This window comes from Octodon degus, unplaced genomic scaffold (assembly GCF_000260255.1).
Source record: "Octodon degus isolate 3935 unplaced genomic scaffold, OctDeg1.0 scaffold00123, whole genome shotgun sequence".
Lineage (NCBI taxonomy): Eukaryota > Metazoa > Chordata > Mammalia > Rodentia > Octodontidae > Octodon > Octodon degus.
This window is the reverse complement of record NW_004524699.1, coordinates 999,437-1,016,212: the sequence shown is the minus strand read 5'-3', so window position 1 is coordinate 1,016,212 and position 16,776 is coordinate 999,437. Positions and strand designations below refer to the sequence as shown.

Sequence of the window (16,776 nt, the reverse complement as noted above, 5' to 3'; positions counted from 1 at the left end):
TTGGATTTTGGCTTTGACATTCTCGATGGTGTCACTGGGCTCAACCTCGAGGGTGATGGTCTTGCCCGTCAGGGTCTTCACAAAGATCTGCACGTCTGCGTCTGCCGCTCGGCCACCTCGTTGAAGAGAAAGAGGGCGACGCAACCCCCTTTTTTTTTTTTTCTTGCTTGAGTCTTTTTGAAAAAAGCATTTTTTTTTTTTTTTCTCCCCCAGAACTGGAGATTGAGCCCAGGCCCTTGTGCTTGCCAGGCAAGCTTATTTTACTGAGCCATCTCCCTGACCCTAAAAAAAAAAAAAAAAAAAAAAGCATTGTTGCAGTGTGCTTTAAGCATCACAGAATTTTTTGTGCTGTGTTTTCACAAATGCATTACTGTTGTGAGCAGTGGGAAGGTTGTGTCAAAGCTGCTGAGGCTTCTTGTGGGCTGAGCGCAGCTGCTTCCTCGGGGTTGAGCTGAGCCCCAGGAGATGTCCTGGGCCTTTGTGCTTGGTGTTGTTCTCACAGTCCCGCTCCCAGTGCACCTCTGTGTCCTGTGTCCACTGTCAGGTGGCCCCATCCTGTTTGCCACCTCTGAATCCTGGCAGGGTCTGGAAGCCTCCATGCCATGGGTGGAGTGAAGGCCGTGGGCACTGCCAGCTGCCCGCCAAAGCCTGCTGTTGCCAAAGGGATATTCTGACCGCTAACGCGAGGCAGTTCCTGGGACTCTGAAGGAGCAGGTCTTCGCCTGGAGCTATGATTCTGTTCCTTTGTGTATCATCGGGAAGAAGCTTCCCATCTCTTCACTGTTGTTTTCCTAGTGACAGCTTTGTTTCAGACCGCAGGACACACCAGCCGCTCCTCTCCCACCGAAGGGTGGTTGGTGTGTGGATTCTGACCATGGCTGGACAGGTGGATTCCACAGTAGGAAGTCCTAAGCACAGACAAGCATGGGCAGAAAGGGCCAGAAGAGAAAAGCCAGGAAGTGCTGCCCACAGGTCGTGCCAGGAAGCTGTGCAGCCTGGGGCCGGGGCCGGGCGCTCTGCTGTTGTTCTGGCTGCCTCCTTTGCGGAGGGTGAGAGCTCTACCCAGATCCACACAAAGGTTGCTCATTCTCACCCTGTGGTCAGTCTGCCCTGCCTGTAGGGGGCAAGGAGGACGGGTGGGAGCCTCCCCAGGGCTGGGGCCTAGGCTGCAGAGGAGTTGACATTCGGAGCAGGGGTTTGGAGCTTGTGGTTCTTCAGGATGTGCCTGCCTGGCGGGAGGTAGACACTGAGAGGTGATCTGATCAGGAAAGTCCAGGATGTAGGGCTGGGTGGGAATAGCACCGAGAACTGCAAGGGGAGGGGAGGCGGGCCCTGTCCTAGACACCGTCCCTTGTCCTGACAGGCCAGGGGTGCGCTAGCTGTGAGGACAGCTATTATGTGCATGCATGCAAGCAGGGGACAACTGCTGGGCAGAGCAGAGTGAGCAGCAGCGGAGCTGGGGGATCACTGGGAGGCAACTGGATAGAGGGGAGACCCAGCCGAAACCTGTTTCATCCAGGAAGGAAACGGGGCTGGAAAGCCTGAGGACAGCAGGGAGGCCAGTGCGGGACTTGATCACCCTCATGACATCAAGTGTTCAGGTCTTGGCTGAGCTGCCACACCCTGCATAGTGGTCAGACACAAACAGAAGTGCCACGGGGACAGACCTGCTGTGTGCTTGTGTGCTGCTGGGGAATGGGCTACTGTGTCACTGGTGGGAACCCTGGCTGGTTTGTTCACTTTGCTGAACTGGGTCCTGAACCCAAGGACAGTGAGCTTGCTTATTTATCTGCACAATCCAGTATTTGCCGGGCACGGTGGCTCATGCCTGTAATCCCAGCACTTGGGGGGTTGAGGGAGAAAGATCATCACACAACAAGTTCAAGGCCAACCTGAACTACTTAGAGAGACCCTGCCTGGAAAACACTCACAGTTTTTATTTATTTATTCATTCTGGTGCTGGGGATGGCCAGGAACACTGTACTTCTGAGATACATCCTCAGCATTGTTCGATTTTTTTTTTTTAAATCTTAAGGTCTCACTAAGTTGCCCGGACTGGCCTTGAACTTGTGATCCTCCTGATTCAGCCTTCTAAGTGGTAAGGATTACAGGCATATGCCATGCAACCACGCCTGGCTGCTGCATTTAGGCTTTGGTTTTTTTTTTAATTATTTTTTCTTTTTCTTTTTTGGCAGAACTGGGGATTGAACTCAGGCCCTTGCGCTTGCCAGGAAAGCGCTTATTCCACTGAGCCATCTCCCCGGTCTCTGCATTTAATTTTTTTAAAAAAGACAAACTACATGTATTGATTGCATGAATAAACATAAAAAGCAACCACTTGTAAGAATGGTCCTTTCCTGCATTTGCTTTTTGTAATTTTGTGGAAATAGTTGTCAAGTGTGCATGTTGGTATGAGCTTGGTTTGGTGCTGTGCTGAGCCTGAAATGATGGGCTTGCAGGCAGCTCCAACTCTGTGAATTCCTAGTGCGTGAGGGCCCCATACTTGTGCTGCGCACAGATGAAAGCTCTTGGATGGGCTTGTTATGCCCCTGGGTTAGATCTGGTGCTACCAAGTTGGCGCTTACGTAGAGACCTAGTACTATGTGTCGAACCGTAGTGGCCCTGGATGGCAGCTTAGAGTTGGGCAGCTTGGGACCTCAGCATTTGGAGTGTCCTTGAGTCTGTCAAGAGCCGTCCTTGGGCCGAATTCCAGTAATTGTCATGGCAAGGTACCCCCTCACCCAGGGTGTACCCAGTTATGACTTGGTGACATAGTTGGGACCATATTTGGTTTTTGTAACCCCCCCACATGGTGCCACTCAGTGTGACTCCAGCAAGGTGCGGTTTGTGTTAGCTGCCCACAGGTGCCCCCAGCCAAGGTCGGCCTCTGCGCTGTCTTTACCCTTGGCCTGCTCCTCCTTCCCAGGGCAGTGGGAAGGTCCTGGTACCCAGCTCTCGCAGGGCCATTCTCCGGCTCCACCTGGTTGCTTTGCGAGAAGCAGGTATGGGCTTGTGGTCATCAAGCCTTTACCACACGCTGGCCATTCAGGCGAGGAGATGGTTTCTGTGCACAGAAGCCAGGCGTGCACCAGACGTGCTTTTGTCTGGGGAGGCAGCCCTGTCCCCTGAAGGCAGCGGCTGCGGCTCTGTGTCACAGTTGGGCTTCACCTGTCCCGAGGCTCTGTCTGTGGAAGCATTGCCTGAGCACTGCCCCGCCTGGGCGGCCAGGCTCTGTGGGAAGCAAGCGGTCCAGTAGGCAGTGGTTTACCAGACTGCACACTCGCACATGCGTCGTGAGGGCTGCTGGTTTTGTTCTTTTTTTTTTTCTTGGCGGAACCAGGGATTGAACTCAGGCCCTTGCACTTGCCAGGGAAGCGCTTATTCCACTGAGCCATCTCCCCAGCACTTACTGGTTTTGTTCTTAACTGAGCAAGCTGTCAGAATTTTTACAGTGGCTGAGTGTGGTAGCTCACACTGTAGTCCCAGCACTCAGGAGGCTGAGACGGGAGAATGGCTGCAAATTCAAGGTCAGCTGGGGCTTCAAAGTGAATTTAATTAAGGCTAGCCTGAACTGCATGGCTAGACTCTGCCTTAGAAAGGCAAAAAAAAAAAAAAAAAGAATTTTTACAGTGAACTTACCTGGATCCTAAAGGGCCCTAGGGCATGTCGGGTAATTGCAGACTGCGTTCCTCAGTTCCTCAGCGGGAGCCCCAGGGAGGAGCAGCAGCGGCCCAGTGCTGGCTCGCTGGCTCACTGTGTGTTCCCGTGTGTCTGGTGCCTTGCCGTGGGCCCTCCTCCTGTGCACTGCACGTGGGCAGCCAGGCAGCCGCCGAGAGAGCGGGTGGCTCTGCCTTCCGCAGGTTGGGTGGCGTGGGGAGCTCGCGTGCGGCTTTCGCCCGGTGCTTTTGTGTTCGCAGTGGTGGCACAGTTCTACAGTTACGGTGTCTGCCTGCCCACTGCCTGCCTTTCTTACTTTCCTTTAGGTTCTGGGAATTGAACTCAGGGCCTTGCCCTTGCCAGACGGGCTGTGCTGCTGAGCTACGTCCCGCTCCGCAGTGTCTTTACGAGTGAGACTCAGATCTCCAGAAGCCCATAAGCACCAAGCGCCCTGTGGTGCAGGGCGGGCGTCACGCCCTGAGTGTCCTCTGCATGGCAGGGTGCCGGCTGACTGCTCAGCTCTGAGCTGATGGCCAGTGCCCTTGACACTGCTTTAGGGCACTACGTCTGACTCGAAGGTCACGGCCTGCTGTCTGCTCTAGCCTCCTCCCTTTTGTCACCAGAAGGCCAGAAGACAGAAGGTGTCCCCAGCTCCCGTGCAGCAGCAGCATGACCCAGCAGAGAGGCACATCTGAAGACTTCTCGGGAGACGGGGGAGCGAGGCAGCCCTGCCCTCCTGCCCCTCCGTGCAGCCACTCAGTTTGTGTTACATCCTTGTTCTGTCCACACGAAACATGGAGTTCTCTTGTGTCTGATGCAACCAGCCTAAAATGTAGTTTTAATTTAAAGAATGTGGTTCCTTTTTTTGAGACATAGTTTCACTATCTAGTCCAGGCTGGCCTTGAACTCATAGCAGTCCCCATGCCTCAGCCTCCTAAGTGCTGGGATTATAAGCATGAACCACCACTACCGTCAAGAGTGGCTTTTTAAACTAGTGATATTTTATTTGTCTGTTTTTGTCGGCAGAACCGGGAATTGAACTCAGGCCCTTGCACTTGCCAGGCAAGTGTTTATTCTACTGAGCTATATCCCCAGCCCCAAACTAGTGATATTTTAAAATGGAAAATCCCGGGGCCAGGGAGGTGGCTCAGTGGAATAAGCGCTTCCCTGGCAAGCGCGAGGGCCTGAGTTCAATCCCCGGTTCAAAAAAAAAAAAAAAAAAAAAAGGAAAATCCCTCCATCTGAAGTAACAGCAGTGCCTTTTGCCATTTGGGTTCATGAGGTCATGTTACCAGCTTTTTTTTTTTTTTTTTTTGGTGGAACCGGGATTGAACTCGGGCCCTTGCGCTTGCCAGGGAAGCGCTTATTCCACTGAGCCATCTCCCTGACCCCCATGTTACCAGCTTTTAACCAGAGAAAAAGAAATACTTCGGGAACAGACACCACACGGAGAGCAGTGAGACTGGACATGCGGTGGCTGCCGTCACGGGCATGTGTGCCGCAAGTTGCGTTGCCACCTGGGTGCTGCCGGTGTGGAGGCAAGCAGGTGACCGATCCTGGCTTCTGTGTGGCATGAGCTTTTGAGGACAAGATCTCACTGCCTTGCCTGTGCTGGCTTCAGACTCCTGGACTCGGGCAGCCCCACCTGAGCCTCCTGAACGGCTGGAATACAGCTGTGCACCCCTGTGCCTGGCTTACGTGGATCTTACAGACCCAGAACATCCGAGGATTGCTGCTGGGGAGAGTAGGCCTGCCCATGGTACAAGGACGTCGTGTGCCCTGGGAGTTGTGTGGTGACGGTGGGGGCTGTCCTGTGCAGAGCCCAGCACGCTCGGGCTTGGGGAATGCTTGTAGTCTCCATGTAATGCCCTGGGGTGCCACCCAGATGGCATTGTCTTGACATGGTATGCTCATTAGCGTTGGCTGGCCCTGGACGGCGTCTACCTGTGCCCCAGAGGAAATGACCCACAGGGTCCTAGGCCGGTCACCCAGGGCCAGACTGGCCCAGACAGCAGGCGAGCTCCCCACCATTGCCCTTCGAGGACCTTCTATGGGCCTCCCATGTGGACCAGTGACCTGGAAGCCGTGTGTCCTCCACAGAGGCCGCTGTTCCACAGGCATGGGTGTCAAGTGCTTAGTGGGGAGGCTGAGGGACGAGTTGTTCCCAGGGGATGGCTTATGTAGCAGCTGAGTTTCCTGAGTTGAAAGTACACCGTATTCAGGCCCCTTGGTAGTCTCCCTTTTCCAGGGCTTACGAATAGCGTCTCTTGCCTCCTTTGAGCTCTGGATGGCCCATGAATGGGAGGTACCTGGAGGCTGCTGGGTTCCATCTCTCCTCCCAGGCTTGCCACCTTCAGTCACCACACAGTGGCCCACTGAGTCAGCCCCGCTGGCGCCTGGGGTCGGAAAGCATTTGTGGAATGAGGGGACAGTGGCATGTGGCAGCTGTCGGGTGTGGTGGGGAGATACTACTATAAGGAACTGAAGTGGGTACTGTATGCGAGAACAGGGAGCTGTGACTGCCGGCAGCCAGGTGCTGCTTCGTGGAAGCTGCTCTATGTCAGCAGGCCCGCGGTGGTGCGACCAGGCACGAGCCAATAGGCCTCGGTCACGTTGTCCCTGATCCCTGGGGTCACAGCATGAGGAGGAGACCTGCTGTTCAGAGTGGACATTCAGAGGAGCAGCACTGGCTGGCGTCCTTGGGAGCCGAGAAGGGAGGGCAAGGCCTGAGCAGACTCTCAGGAGGCCATGGGTGAGGTGCCCGCCTGGTGGGCGTATGACGCAGACAGCAGGGCAGGGTGTCTGGTGGGGAGTGGGCTCTGCCTCCTAATTTGGCGGATGTGAAGACAGGGAGCACCTGTCCTGGCACTGCGTCCGGCGTGCAGGTAGAGGTGCCAGGGGCCCGCTTCTTGGGTCTCAGAGTTGCCAGTGACAGGCAAGGTGTTCCGGCATTCCTGCAGAGGAGGGGGTGCCATCTTCACTGGGAGTGTTCTGAGGAGTGACTGACACTGAGGACCAAGCACAGCACCCTGAAGGGGGCTGCGCCGGTGCTGCCTGCAGCCCCTGCTGCTTCCCCTGCATCTGGGACCACCAGACCCCTGTCCCACTGTCCTGCTGGGTTGTGCACCCCACACTGTGGCCTGGAGCACCCCTTCAGCTGCCCCATGTCCTTCTGGACAGTGCCATTTCCGTGTGGGGGATGACCTAATTCTTGCCTTTGCCGAGCTCTGAGGTGTCGCGGTCAGGCAGAGCAGAGCCTGGGAGCAGCCCTAGGCTTTGGGCTGCCTTGGAGGGGATGTGGTAGAACACCTACCGAGAAGGAGCAGTGGGCCCTGCCTCAGGTACAGGTGCAAGAGACAGCCCACTTGTCTCTGGGCGTCACACGAAACTTGGGGAGCCCAGACCCAACCCCAGCCCCTGGTATCATTCTCAGGGAGCTCAAGGTCTGCGTCCTCTCAGAGCCCTGGAGAGGGCCTACCTCAGTAGAGAGAGACCCGAGCCAGGGGTCATAAGCTGTCAACTCCTCCTTTTCCCTGCGGAGGAGTTCCGCATCGCCAAGAGGCCTGCTGGCGTTGCTCCCAGGACCCACGGAGGCCAGTGCCTTTGACAGTGCTGTGCCACGTGTGCCAGCGCCTGCGGAGCGCCTGCCCTCGCTGCTGCTGCTGCTGCTGGGCAGAGGTGCTAAGTGAGAGCCTGGTGGGGACTGCACCACAGCTGGGCAGAGAAGAACGTGGGATGGGGTAGCAGACGTGGCTGGCAGGGGTAGGCACCGGAGCCTGGTGGACACACAGAGGCGCTGGTAGCAAGTGGGGAGCGCCACGGCCAGCGCCAGGCCTGCTGCTCCCCTCCCTGGATGTCCTTGGCTCAGGCCTGTCCAGACCTCAAGGTACCAGCAGCTGTATTACGGTACTTCTTGCAAGAGAGCTGAGTATGGTGGTGCACGTAAATATCCCAGCACTCTGGGAAGCTGAGGCGCGAGAACTGCAAATTCAAACCCAGCCTGGACAACTAAGCTACCAAAAAAAAGCAGGACCAAGGATGTACCTCGTGCAGATGCCCCGGGGGTCAGTCCCCAGTCCTGTGCACACAGAGTCACAGGGCTGCAGGCACAGGATAGAGGTGCTCGTGGGAGGGCAGCCTCTCTGCCAGGCAGGGCTCCAGCCAGCAGGAAGGGTGCCCAGCGTGGGAACCAAGATTGGTGTGGGGGACCTCAGCTCCCACACTCACTGCAGCAGCTTGCACTGCCTGCCTGTGAGGCTCCTGCGCCAGATGCTGTCTCAGATCCTCTCAGGACTCGCCAAGTTCACTCCCACACTGTCCTGGGCTGGGCATCACGTGGTCTGTTCCTCCTCAGGGTCGCGAGGCGTGTGGGGGTTCCAGGTCTGATGGCTGCAGCCAGCGTGACCCCCCCAGGCTCCCTGGATGTGCTGCAGCCAGGCTTTTCCAAGACCCTCCTGGGGACCAAGCTTGAGGCCAAGTACCTGTGTTCTGCCTGTAGAAACGTCCTGCGGAGGCCCTTCCAAGCCCAGTGTGGCCACCGCTACTGCTCCTTCTGCCTCAGCAGCATCCTCAGGTGTGTGCGCTGCTGGCCGGGTGGTGCTGGGACACAATTGTTCTGAAGGTTTGGCGACTCCAGTCTAATCCTTCCCAGATGCTGCTGGCCAGTTACCTATCCCAGTGCTGTTTGGGGGCTGGTGGGGCTAAAAACGATGCAGCCTCAGCGTTAACAGGCCTGTTCTCTTCACTGTTGGTCACGTGGGCACTAAGAGGCTCCAGGAGGCTGCTCTAGGTGGCAGGGAAGGAGCTACTGGGCACCTGGGCCCCCATGTCAGCACGCAGCTTTGGGCAACACCCTCTTCAGAAAAGGAGCAGCTTGTCCCAAAAGTAGGGAGCCCCTTGGGTAGGCGTCTCCCTCCCTCACCCCGCTCCCTCGTGGGCTCTGAGCTTTGCATCTGTACGCTTGCTGCACCGTGCTGGTTTTCCGAGGAGGGGAGCTAAAGAATTGGTGGTGTGGAGTCAGTTTGCCATTGGTTCTTCATGGAGGCGTTCATAGCAGACTTTGTTTCTCCGTCCTCCAGCTCTGGGCCTCAGAACTGTGCTGCCTGTGTTCAGGAGGGCATCTATGAGGAAGGCGTTTCTATTTTAGAAACCAGCTCGGTGAGTACCATCTCTTGATGCTCCGAAGGTTGAGCAGAATTCAGTCTTAGAGTCTCCTTTGTAACATTGCTGGTGAGATGATACCTCAGAAGCTTGAAATGCTGAGCACACGGGAGTGCTCGAGGTTTGAGAGGCTGGCACATGGCAGGAGCGGTCCTCCAGTCACCCGTGCCCTCTGTGACCACAAAGGTGGCCCTGACTTGGGGTGGCACCTGTTCCACAGTGGGACCCCGAGGAAGAGGTTTAACCCATGGGTGGTTGCTCTTCTCAGGCCTTTCCAGACAACGCTGCCCGAAGGGAGGTGGAGAGCCTGCCAGCCGTCTGCCCCAACGAGGGGTGCACCTGGAAGGGGACCTTAAAGGAATACGAGGTAAAGAGGGGCAACCCTGTGTTCCTGAGAGCTGCTCTGAGGTGCCCCCAGGTGGTTTGGAAGCTGAAGCTTCACTGGTCAGGGTGCCATGCCCAGAGCAGTGGGCCCCAGAGTCTCCTCCGCTCCTGCCTGCTGGGCAGAGCCTGTCAGCTGCCTGTGGGCAGGAGACACGGCTGTCTTTCAGAAGGCGTGCGTGTAGCGACCAGGTCATCCAGTGCAGACTCCTGAACTGTGGAGCTGTGCGAGGGACAGGCAGGGTCACTGGCTGCTTCCCGTTCCTGTGGCTCAGTCTCCTTGTCGGTCTGTGGAGGCATAGTTCTCCCACCATTGTGGGATGTGAGAAATTTTTTTTTTTTTTTCCTGAACCAGGGATTGAACTCAGGCCCTTGCACTTGCCAGGCAAGCACTTATTCTATTGAGCTATCTCCCCGGCCCCAATGGGATGTGAGAATTGCTGCCCTGGAGTGCTGTATTTGTCTTGGCAGCAGATTTTCCGGTGATGGAAGGACCCACCCTCTAAGCTGCATGGGGTTTTACGTAGTGTTGCTTATGTTGAGGTGGGATTTTTTTTTTTTTTTGCCATCTTTTATTCATTTATTTATTTGGTACAGGGTCGGACTCCTAGTGATCTTCCTGTCTCAGCTTCTTCAGCGCTGGGATTACAGGCATGTGCCATCACACCTAGGATTCTGGGGCCAGCATGGTATTGGGTACCGGGGATCGAACCCCGGTCCTTGTGTTTGCCAGGCAGGCACTTAGTCGGCCGCGCTCTCTCCCCAGCCAGGAGGGATTTCTTGGTGGATCTCCGCATGGTACCAGAGTTGGCCTAGAACTCACAGTCTTCCCATTGCAGCCTACCAGGTAGCTGAGATTCCAGGTGTGTACTGCTGAGAGTTGTGTAATACTGGAAGTCACACAGTTCCTGGGCACTTGGTTCTGTGCTCCCAGAACGACTTACGGCCAGTGACGGAGGTAACCATGGGCTGGAGCTCGACGTTACTTGCACTTCGTCTTTCTGTGCCAGCAGAGTTGGTGTACCGGGGGCTTCCCTGTGAGCCTCTCGCCCCGCTAGGCCCTGCGGCTCGTCTTGCAGTGCGTGTCCGACCCCTGAGCCGTTCCCGTTTCTTCTCTTAGTCTGTGCTCTTCAGTGTCTCACCCTACTTGCTTGCACAGGAACATTTGCAGCAGTGGCAGCATCCGCATAGGCCAAGGTGGATGTGCCCACCCTGCCCCTTGCAGGATGGCTGAAGGCGTGGGCTGTGCTGGTAATGAGACTGGTATGTGCTGCGGCAGGGAGCAGCCCCAGGACCTGCTGCTGAGCGAGCCAGCCACTCAGGAGCGGGGCTCCTGCAGGACCCCCTCCCAGGAGTCCGGAGTGATCAGGTCCTGCAGATGGACTGGGGAGTGGTGGCAGGCAGGAGTCATTGCTGGCTAAGAGAGTAAGACGTTGGAGTCTCAGAATAGGGAGGTTCCTGGAGGATAGCCCTCTGGCCCAGACTGGGGGCTGTGGTAGATGGTTTGCTCACACCTTGCTTTCCTATGCTTGGGGCCTTCAGGGCCAGAACTACCTGGGCTCCCAGGGAAGCCTTAGACCCAGGCAGTGGATCTGGGGGTCTCTGACCAAGCCAGGCCCTGGGGAAATTGGGTCCTCTTCTCTGCCCTGTGTGCCTGGCCACACTTCCCTCATTCTTTTTTGTCTTCTCGGTGCTGGGGTCTGATGGGGGCTTCCTGTACGCTAAGCATGCCAACCCCTGAGCTGTCCCGGCTGTTCCCTTGACTTCTCAGCAGCTGCACACTGAGCTGTGCTTTGGAGGCCCAGCCACTGTGGCTGCACCAAGGAGAGGGAGGCTTGTGGGAGCACCACACCGAGAAGTGGGAGGCTGCGGGGGGGGGCTGCACTGTCCTCCCTAGCACAGGGCGTCTTGTCCAGGCCCCAGAACCACAGTTCAGGGGCACTTCTGCTGCCGTGAGGGAAGTGGTCCTCGGGAGGTGGCAGGGCACTGGGGCTCCCTGTGAGGATGAGCTGTGGGGTAGGCAGTAGTACGCTGCAGGGACAGGCAGGGCCACTGGCTCCAGCCGCGGGGGGCCGGCTGGGCTATCCTGGGGTCCCTGCCACCCCCAGGCCTGTGTTGTCTGGGAGGCTGGTGCACTTGGCTGGGGCCCAGGAGCTCCAATGTGTGCCGCCCCACAGGCATGCGAGCTGGAAAGTCCCTGGCTGTGTCCTGTGAGCTGTGGAAAGTCCCTGCCAGGAGTTGGGGGCGGGGGGAGCCCTGCTCTGGGACAGCAGCTAGAGGCCTGATTTATTGGTAAAACTCCCTGGCAGCAAGTGGGTGGGGCCCGAGTCCTCACCTGAGCCGAGCCCCACCACCTCAGCCTGTGTGCTCAGCTGTGGCTGGGTGTTCCTGGGAAAAGTGGCCCTGGTCTAAAGCTCTTTTTCCTTGATGGTCTGAATTACTTGAAAAGCTGAGAAAAATGGGATAAGTTCAGCCTTTGGCTGTAGTTCTCCTGTGGGGTGATGGCTTTGCTTCTAGGAGCATGGTGGTTTTGGAGCCCAGTGCAGGGCTCCCCCGGCTAAGCCCAGGCCCAGGCCTGGAGAGGCAGGCAGCGCCTGTGTGGCCTTAGCCCGGGCTCTGTGAAGGTTTTAGGTCAGAGCTGAGTTTGAGTTCTGGCTGAGTAAGTCTTGATTTTTTGGCTCCTGCCTGTGGGGTCAGGGAGGACATTATGCTGTGTCCCTGCTACCTGAGTGTGGGGGCAGGGGCATCTGCTGCTGGGACCCTGAGCACAGCTCCAGTGTCAGGGTCTTGCCCCTGCTGAGCCCGTGCTGTGCCACCCCACGCTGCAAAGCTGCCCCCAGCCCAGGGCTGAGGTGCTGCAGCTGGACATCAGATGGGCCGCAAGGCAGGCAGTGAGCTGGGGGGCTGCTGTGCGCCCCTGCGCCCTTGGCCCCGGCAGGTTCTGCCTTTTCCAGGCTTCTTGCACTTCTGTGCTCCCGGGACTAAAGCAGACACAGCCATCATGCTGGCTAACCTGTGCATGTGGCTGTGATGCTAGCAATCCAGCAGGCCCACCCGCCAGGCAGCTGGCGAGATAGCTCAGTGGAATAGATGCTTGCCTGGCAAGCACAAGGTCCTGAGTTCGATCCCTGGTACCACAAAAAACAAAAAGAACAACAGCACCTCATCCTGCCCTGTGCTGGAAGGTGCCATGCCACTGGACCTCGCCTCCAGCCCAGGAACAGCCTTTTTTTTTTTTTTTTTTTTCTTTTTTTCTTTTTGAGAATGTCTCACTGTGCAGCTCAGACTGGCCCTCAGCTCACTTGGTAGCCCAGGCTGGTCTTGAACTCAGGACGATCGTGCTGCCTCAGCTTCCTCCTGCCTTAGCCTCCCGGGTGCTGGGATTGCAGACACGAGCCTGTTGGTGCTTGCACTCTTCCCTCCCGTCTGTTGCTCAGCAGGTGCAGCCCTTGGAGGCTCAGGCGGTTCTGGTTGCCTTTCTGTCCAGACCCATGTAGTAGGACAGTCATTAGGATAAAGGGCCCTGGGCCTGGGCCTGGCCCTGGGCACGGGCACAGCCTGTGTCCCTTCATAGCCCATCCTTGCTGTCCCCTTTCCCGACTCTGTGCTGCCAGTGAGGTTCTCGGCTTCTCGAGGCCTGGCTTCCTTAGGCCTCCCGGGGTACCCCCATGTGGGGCTCCTGGCTCCAGTCATTACCCTCCTTCTCTTCGCCTGTGCTCCCTCCTGGGCAGGGTGGGGTACGCTGCAGGGTCTCAGCCTTCACGCTGGCCCCTTGGCCTGCTTTCCCCAGCGTGTATTGCAGACGCATACCGGGGCATACAGGGGCTTCCGAGCAGCCTGTGCCATCCTGTCCCCGGCCAAGCTGGCTGTGTCATGCCCAAGCAACAGTGCTGTGGGCAGGAGCGGCCTCCTGCCCAGGAGTCTGTGTCTTGTCTCCTGTGGGTGTCCTGCCTCCCATAACCCTGCCTGACGGTGCCAGGGCAGGGCAGAGACCTGCAGCAACAGGGCCCCTCACCTGGGTCTGGGACGGGTCAGTGTCCCTGGCTGGGAGTGGCGAGAGGAGGCCCATGAACTGCATGGAGCGTGGTGTGCAGGGCGAGAGGAGAGGCATGTGAGCACCATGTACACAGCTGAAGCCGGCGCGGATCCTCGTGTGCCCTGCTCAGCCTCCTCCTTCTGTTGTCAGAGCTGCCATGAAGGACTCTGCCCGTTCCTGCTGACTGAGTGCCCTGCGTGTAAAGGCCAAGTCCGCCTCGGAGAGAAGGAGCGCCATGCCGAGCAGGAGTGTCCAGAGAGGAGCCTGGCCTGCCGCCACTGCCGGGCTCCGTGCTGCCGATCAGAACTGGAGGTGTGCTGGGCACCGTGGCCGCCCTGTGGGCCTCGGGGCTGAGTTTGGTGCTTGCGTTGTTGCTGCTGGCCCTTGGTGCCTGTGTTGGTGGTAATCGGCGCTTCCAAGGCGCAAGACAAAGGGCTCCGGGTGGCACTGGGCTCGAGGGCGAAGTCCCTGCTGAACCGCTGGACAGCGTCATTAGAAAAGCCAGTGCTCACCAGGCAGAGGCCTGGCAATGTCACCAGCCAGGGTGCTGTGTCCTCCCCAGACTGTCAGTGAGCAAGCCCGGGTCCATGTTGTTCATCAGAAGCAGCTGGAATGTTTCTAAGGAGCACAGAGCCACAGCACAGTCACTGCTGTGCCAGTCAGCTTTGTCCAGCGCTGCGGTCACATTGGCCCCAGAGTGTGTGGCACTTCGTGGCAGGGAAGGGAGAGCAGTGAGGTCCCATGTGCCCTGCACGGCTGTACCCCTGGTAACCTGCAGACCTCCCACTAGGCCGCAGCTCCTGAAGGCCCACCTCCCCCTTTAGGCCACGCAGGGACCATCCCATTACACGTGGCTCTTGGGGGACATTTTTCAAACCATTATGGCTACGTTTAGAGGGCAGTCGTTGCAGTCACGCCACTTGCTGACTGTCCTGACCATGCTGCCTAAATGGGTCCCGCAGGGCCACCCCTCGCCTCCATTGGAGCAGCACCTGCAGTCAGCAGTTGTTCGTGCTTCCCACACCCGCTTCCCCACACCTGTGTTCCTGCTTGCTGGGTTTGCTTTTTTTTAATATTGGGAATCGAACTTAAGGCCTTGTGCTTGCCAGGCAGACGTTTGTGCCACTGAGCTATATCCCTAGTCCCACGCTGGATTGACTCCTGTGCCTGCTTCTGCCACGAGGCCTGGAGTGAGCAGGACCAGCTGGGCACTGGGCATCTGCAGCAGTATGCCAGGGCCTCAAGTGGCCTCGTGTGTGGTCCAGCGGTCAGTGCATGCTGCCTGCCCCACACTTCCTGGCTGGCACTGCTGTCACTGTCCTCATGGGGAGTCCTCATCTCCCTGTCGTCTGTAGTGGCTTTTCTCACGTGCTCTAGAAGCGTGGGGGAGCAGGAAGAAGTCCTGCACCCCAGCAAGGGCTGCCGGCGTGTCGCCAGCAGAGGCGGAGAGGGGCTGTGTGTGCCCAGTCAGGGCTCGCTCCCTCACAACCCTCGCCCATGTGACCTGGTTGCTCTTCTCCAGGCACACCATGCGGTCTGCCCCAAGTTCCCCTTGACCTGCGATGGCTGTGGCAAAAAGAAGATCCCTCGGGAGAAGGTACGGGGCCCGAGGACCTGCAGCGTGTGGGTGGCAGTGCCCAGAGGGCCGCTATCACCAGGGTGCGCTGTTAACTTGGTGCGCGCTGTGTGTGCTGTGCTAGGTGTGAGCCCCAGGGGCCTCACCAAGCCAGGCGGGTGCTGTGCCATGCAGCCCCCACCTTCCGTCACTCCAGAAGCAGGATGGTAAACTTGGGCTCCTCCTCCAGCTGCTGCTTGTGAGGAGCCTTGGCATGGACCCGTGCTTGGTCTTTTCAAAACTGGTGTGGGTATGGAGAGGTCCCTGGCATGCAGCGATAACAGTGCTGCCCTGGGGCAGGGCGCTGGATGTGCTCAAGTCCTTGGCTGCGGAGCTGGCTCCGTGGGTGACCCCTAGACGGAGGTCCCGGGGATGTGGCGGCCTGTGCAGTCCTCGGCCTCATCCCTGGTGGCAGAGTTGGAGCCACTGTGGTCATGCTGGGCTGCTTAGTGGTCTGCACCTAGGTGGAGTGCCAGGGCTGCAGGCTGGCGCGGCCATGTGCCTGGTGACCCATCAGCTTTTCTGTGCCCATCTGTTTGCTTTCGTCTAGATGGGAGCCACAGCCAGGTCCAAGTCTGGCGGAGCCAGGGAGGGCCCCTGCTGCCCTGTCCTGCACCTAGGCCCTCCTGTGGCCTTGCTGAGCACTCCCTCGTGCCATGTTGCCTTCCATGGTGACTGGGGCGGCTCTCACATTCCGTGTGAGGGTCAGGCTCCAGTTCACTCTTTGAGGGGGCTGAGGATTAAACCCAGGGCCTTCACAGTGAGCCACGTCCTCAGCTCTTTCACCCTGAAGTCCTCCTACGTTGGCCTCCTGAGTACTGGAATCACAGGCGTGCACCACCATGTCTGGCCTGGCTCCACCTCAAGCTCTTATGGTGGGAGTCCTTTTTTTTTTTTTTTTTTTTAATTTATTGAGGAACAAGTAGCAATAAGACAGTTTCAAAACTGATTAATAAAACAGTCTCAATAATTAATACATGGTACATTGTTATCTTCTTAGTGGTTATTCATAGTACAAGATGCAGACAGGATATCCTGTCCAAACACTATTAGTACAAATCTTTCTTTCTTTTTTTTTTTTGGCAGAACCGGGGCTTGAACTCAGGCCCTTGTGCTTATCAGGCAAGCACTTATTCTACTGAGCCATCTCACCGGCCTCAGTACAAATCTTTCTTCTCATTGAATTAAGCGAAAGTAGCTGTATATCTACCCTAACTATTCTGCATATACAGATACAAAATGGTCCTTCCCTTGTATCACCTTTTTTTGTTTAGTCCTGTCAGAGATGGGTATTCCATTGGCATCTAAATACTACAGGTGCGTGAATTCAGCAAAACAATCCAGCCCAGTCCAGCAGTCCACAGTAGTAGTGGGCTGGGCTAAGCACCTGCCTGGCGAGCACCAGGGCCCTGGGTTCAATCCACAATAGTAGTGGGTTATCCACAGAAGTTGTTGACTTGAGCCTTTCACAGCTCAGCATTTTAATATGGCTTTACTTCTTATATTTCGTTTTTATACTTTTCTGCTGGATGGCTGAGGCCAAGGTAAAGCAGGACCTATGCAACAAGAGCTGTAGCTTTTGGATCTGCTAAGGTCAGTGAAATCCTCTCAGGATTTATCCTGAGATCCTGTACATCAGATTGTAGAACCTTTGTCGGTGCAGCCATGTGGATGAGTCATGGCCATTGCTTGGCCAATGTGCTCTCTGTGAAAGCCTGAGAGAATGTTTTTTTCTTTCCAGGTGACTCTCCCCAGGCACACTATACATCATCGATCACTTTCCTCTGTGGCTCCATAATCTTCTTGATCAGAAAATTTGGAGCACAACTGAGTTACATGTTGTTACAGTACAGGTTCTCCTATGTCCCGAGTCTTCACTGACCTTGAAAGGTTAGGGCCAAAATGTTGGCTGACGCTGCAGCCCTTC

General features: G+C 56.9%; 1 protein-coding gene across 4 annotated transcripts in view; it reads left to right on the top strand.

Annotated features, from left to right (window-relative positions):
- The window catches only part of Traf2 (TNF receptor associated factor 2), a 29,224-nt gene that overhangs the window by 1,898 nt on the left and 10,550 nt on the right, over positions 1-16,776 (top strand). For all 4 annotated transcript variants that reach the window (XM_023700352.1, XM_004640379.2, XM_023700351.1 and 1 more), the window contains exons 2-6: positions 8,012-8,230; positions 8,736-8,814; positions 9,086-9,184; positions 13,385-13,546; positions 14,757-14,831. In XM_023700352.1, the coding sequence (XP_023556120.1) occupies positions 8,043-8,230; positions 8,736-8,814; positions 9,086-9,184; positions 13,385-13,546; positions 14,757-14,831 (603 nt within the window). In that variant the 5' untranslated portion in view covers positions 8,012-8,042. The remainder of the gene's footprint in view (positions 1-8,011; positions 8,231-8,735; positions 8,815-9,085; positions 9,185-13,384; positions 13,547-14,756; positions 14,832-16,776) is intronic.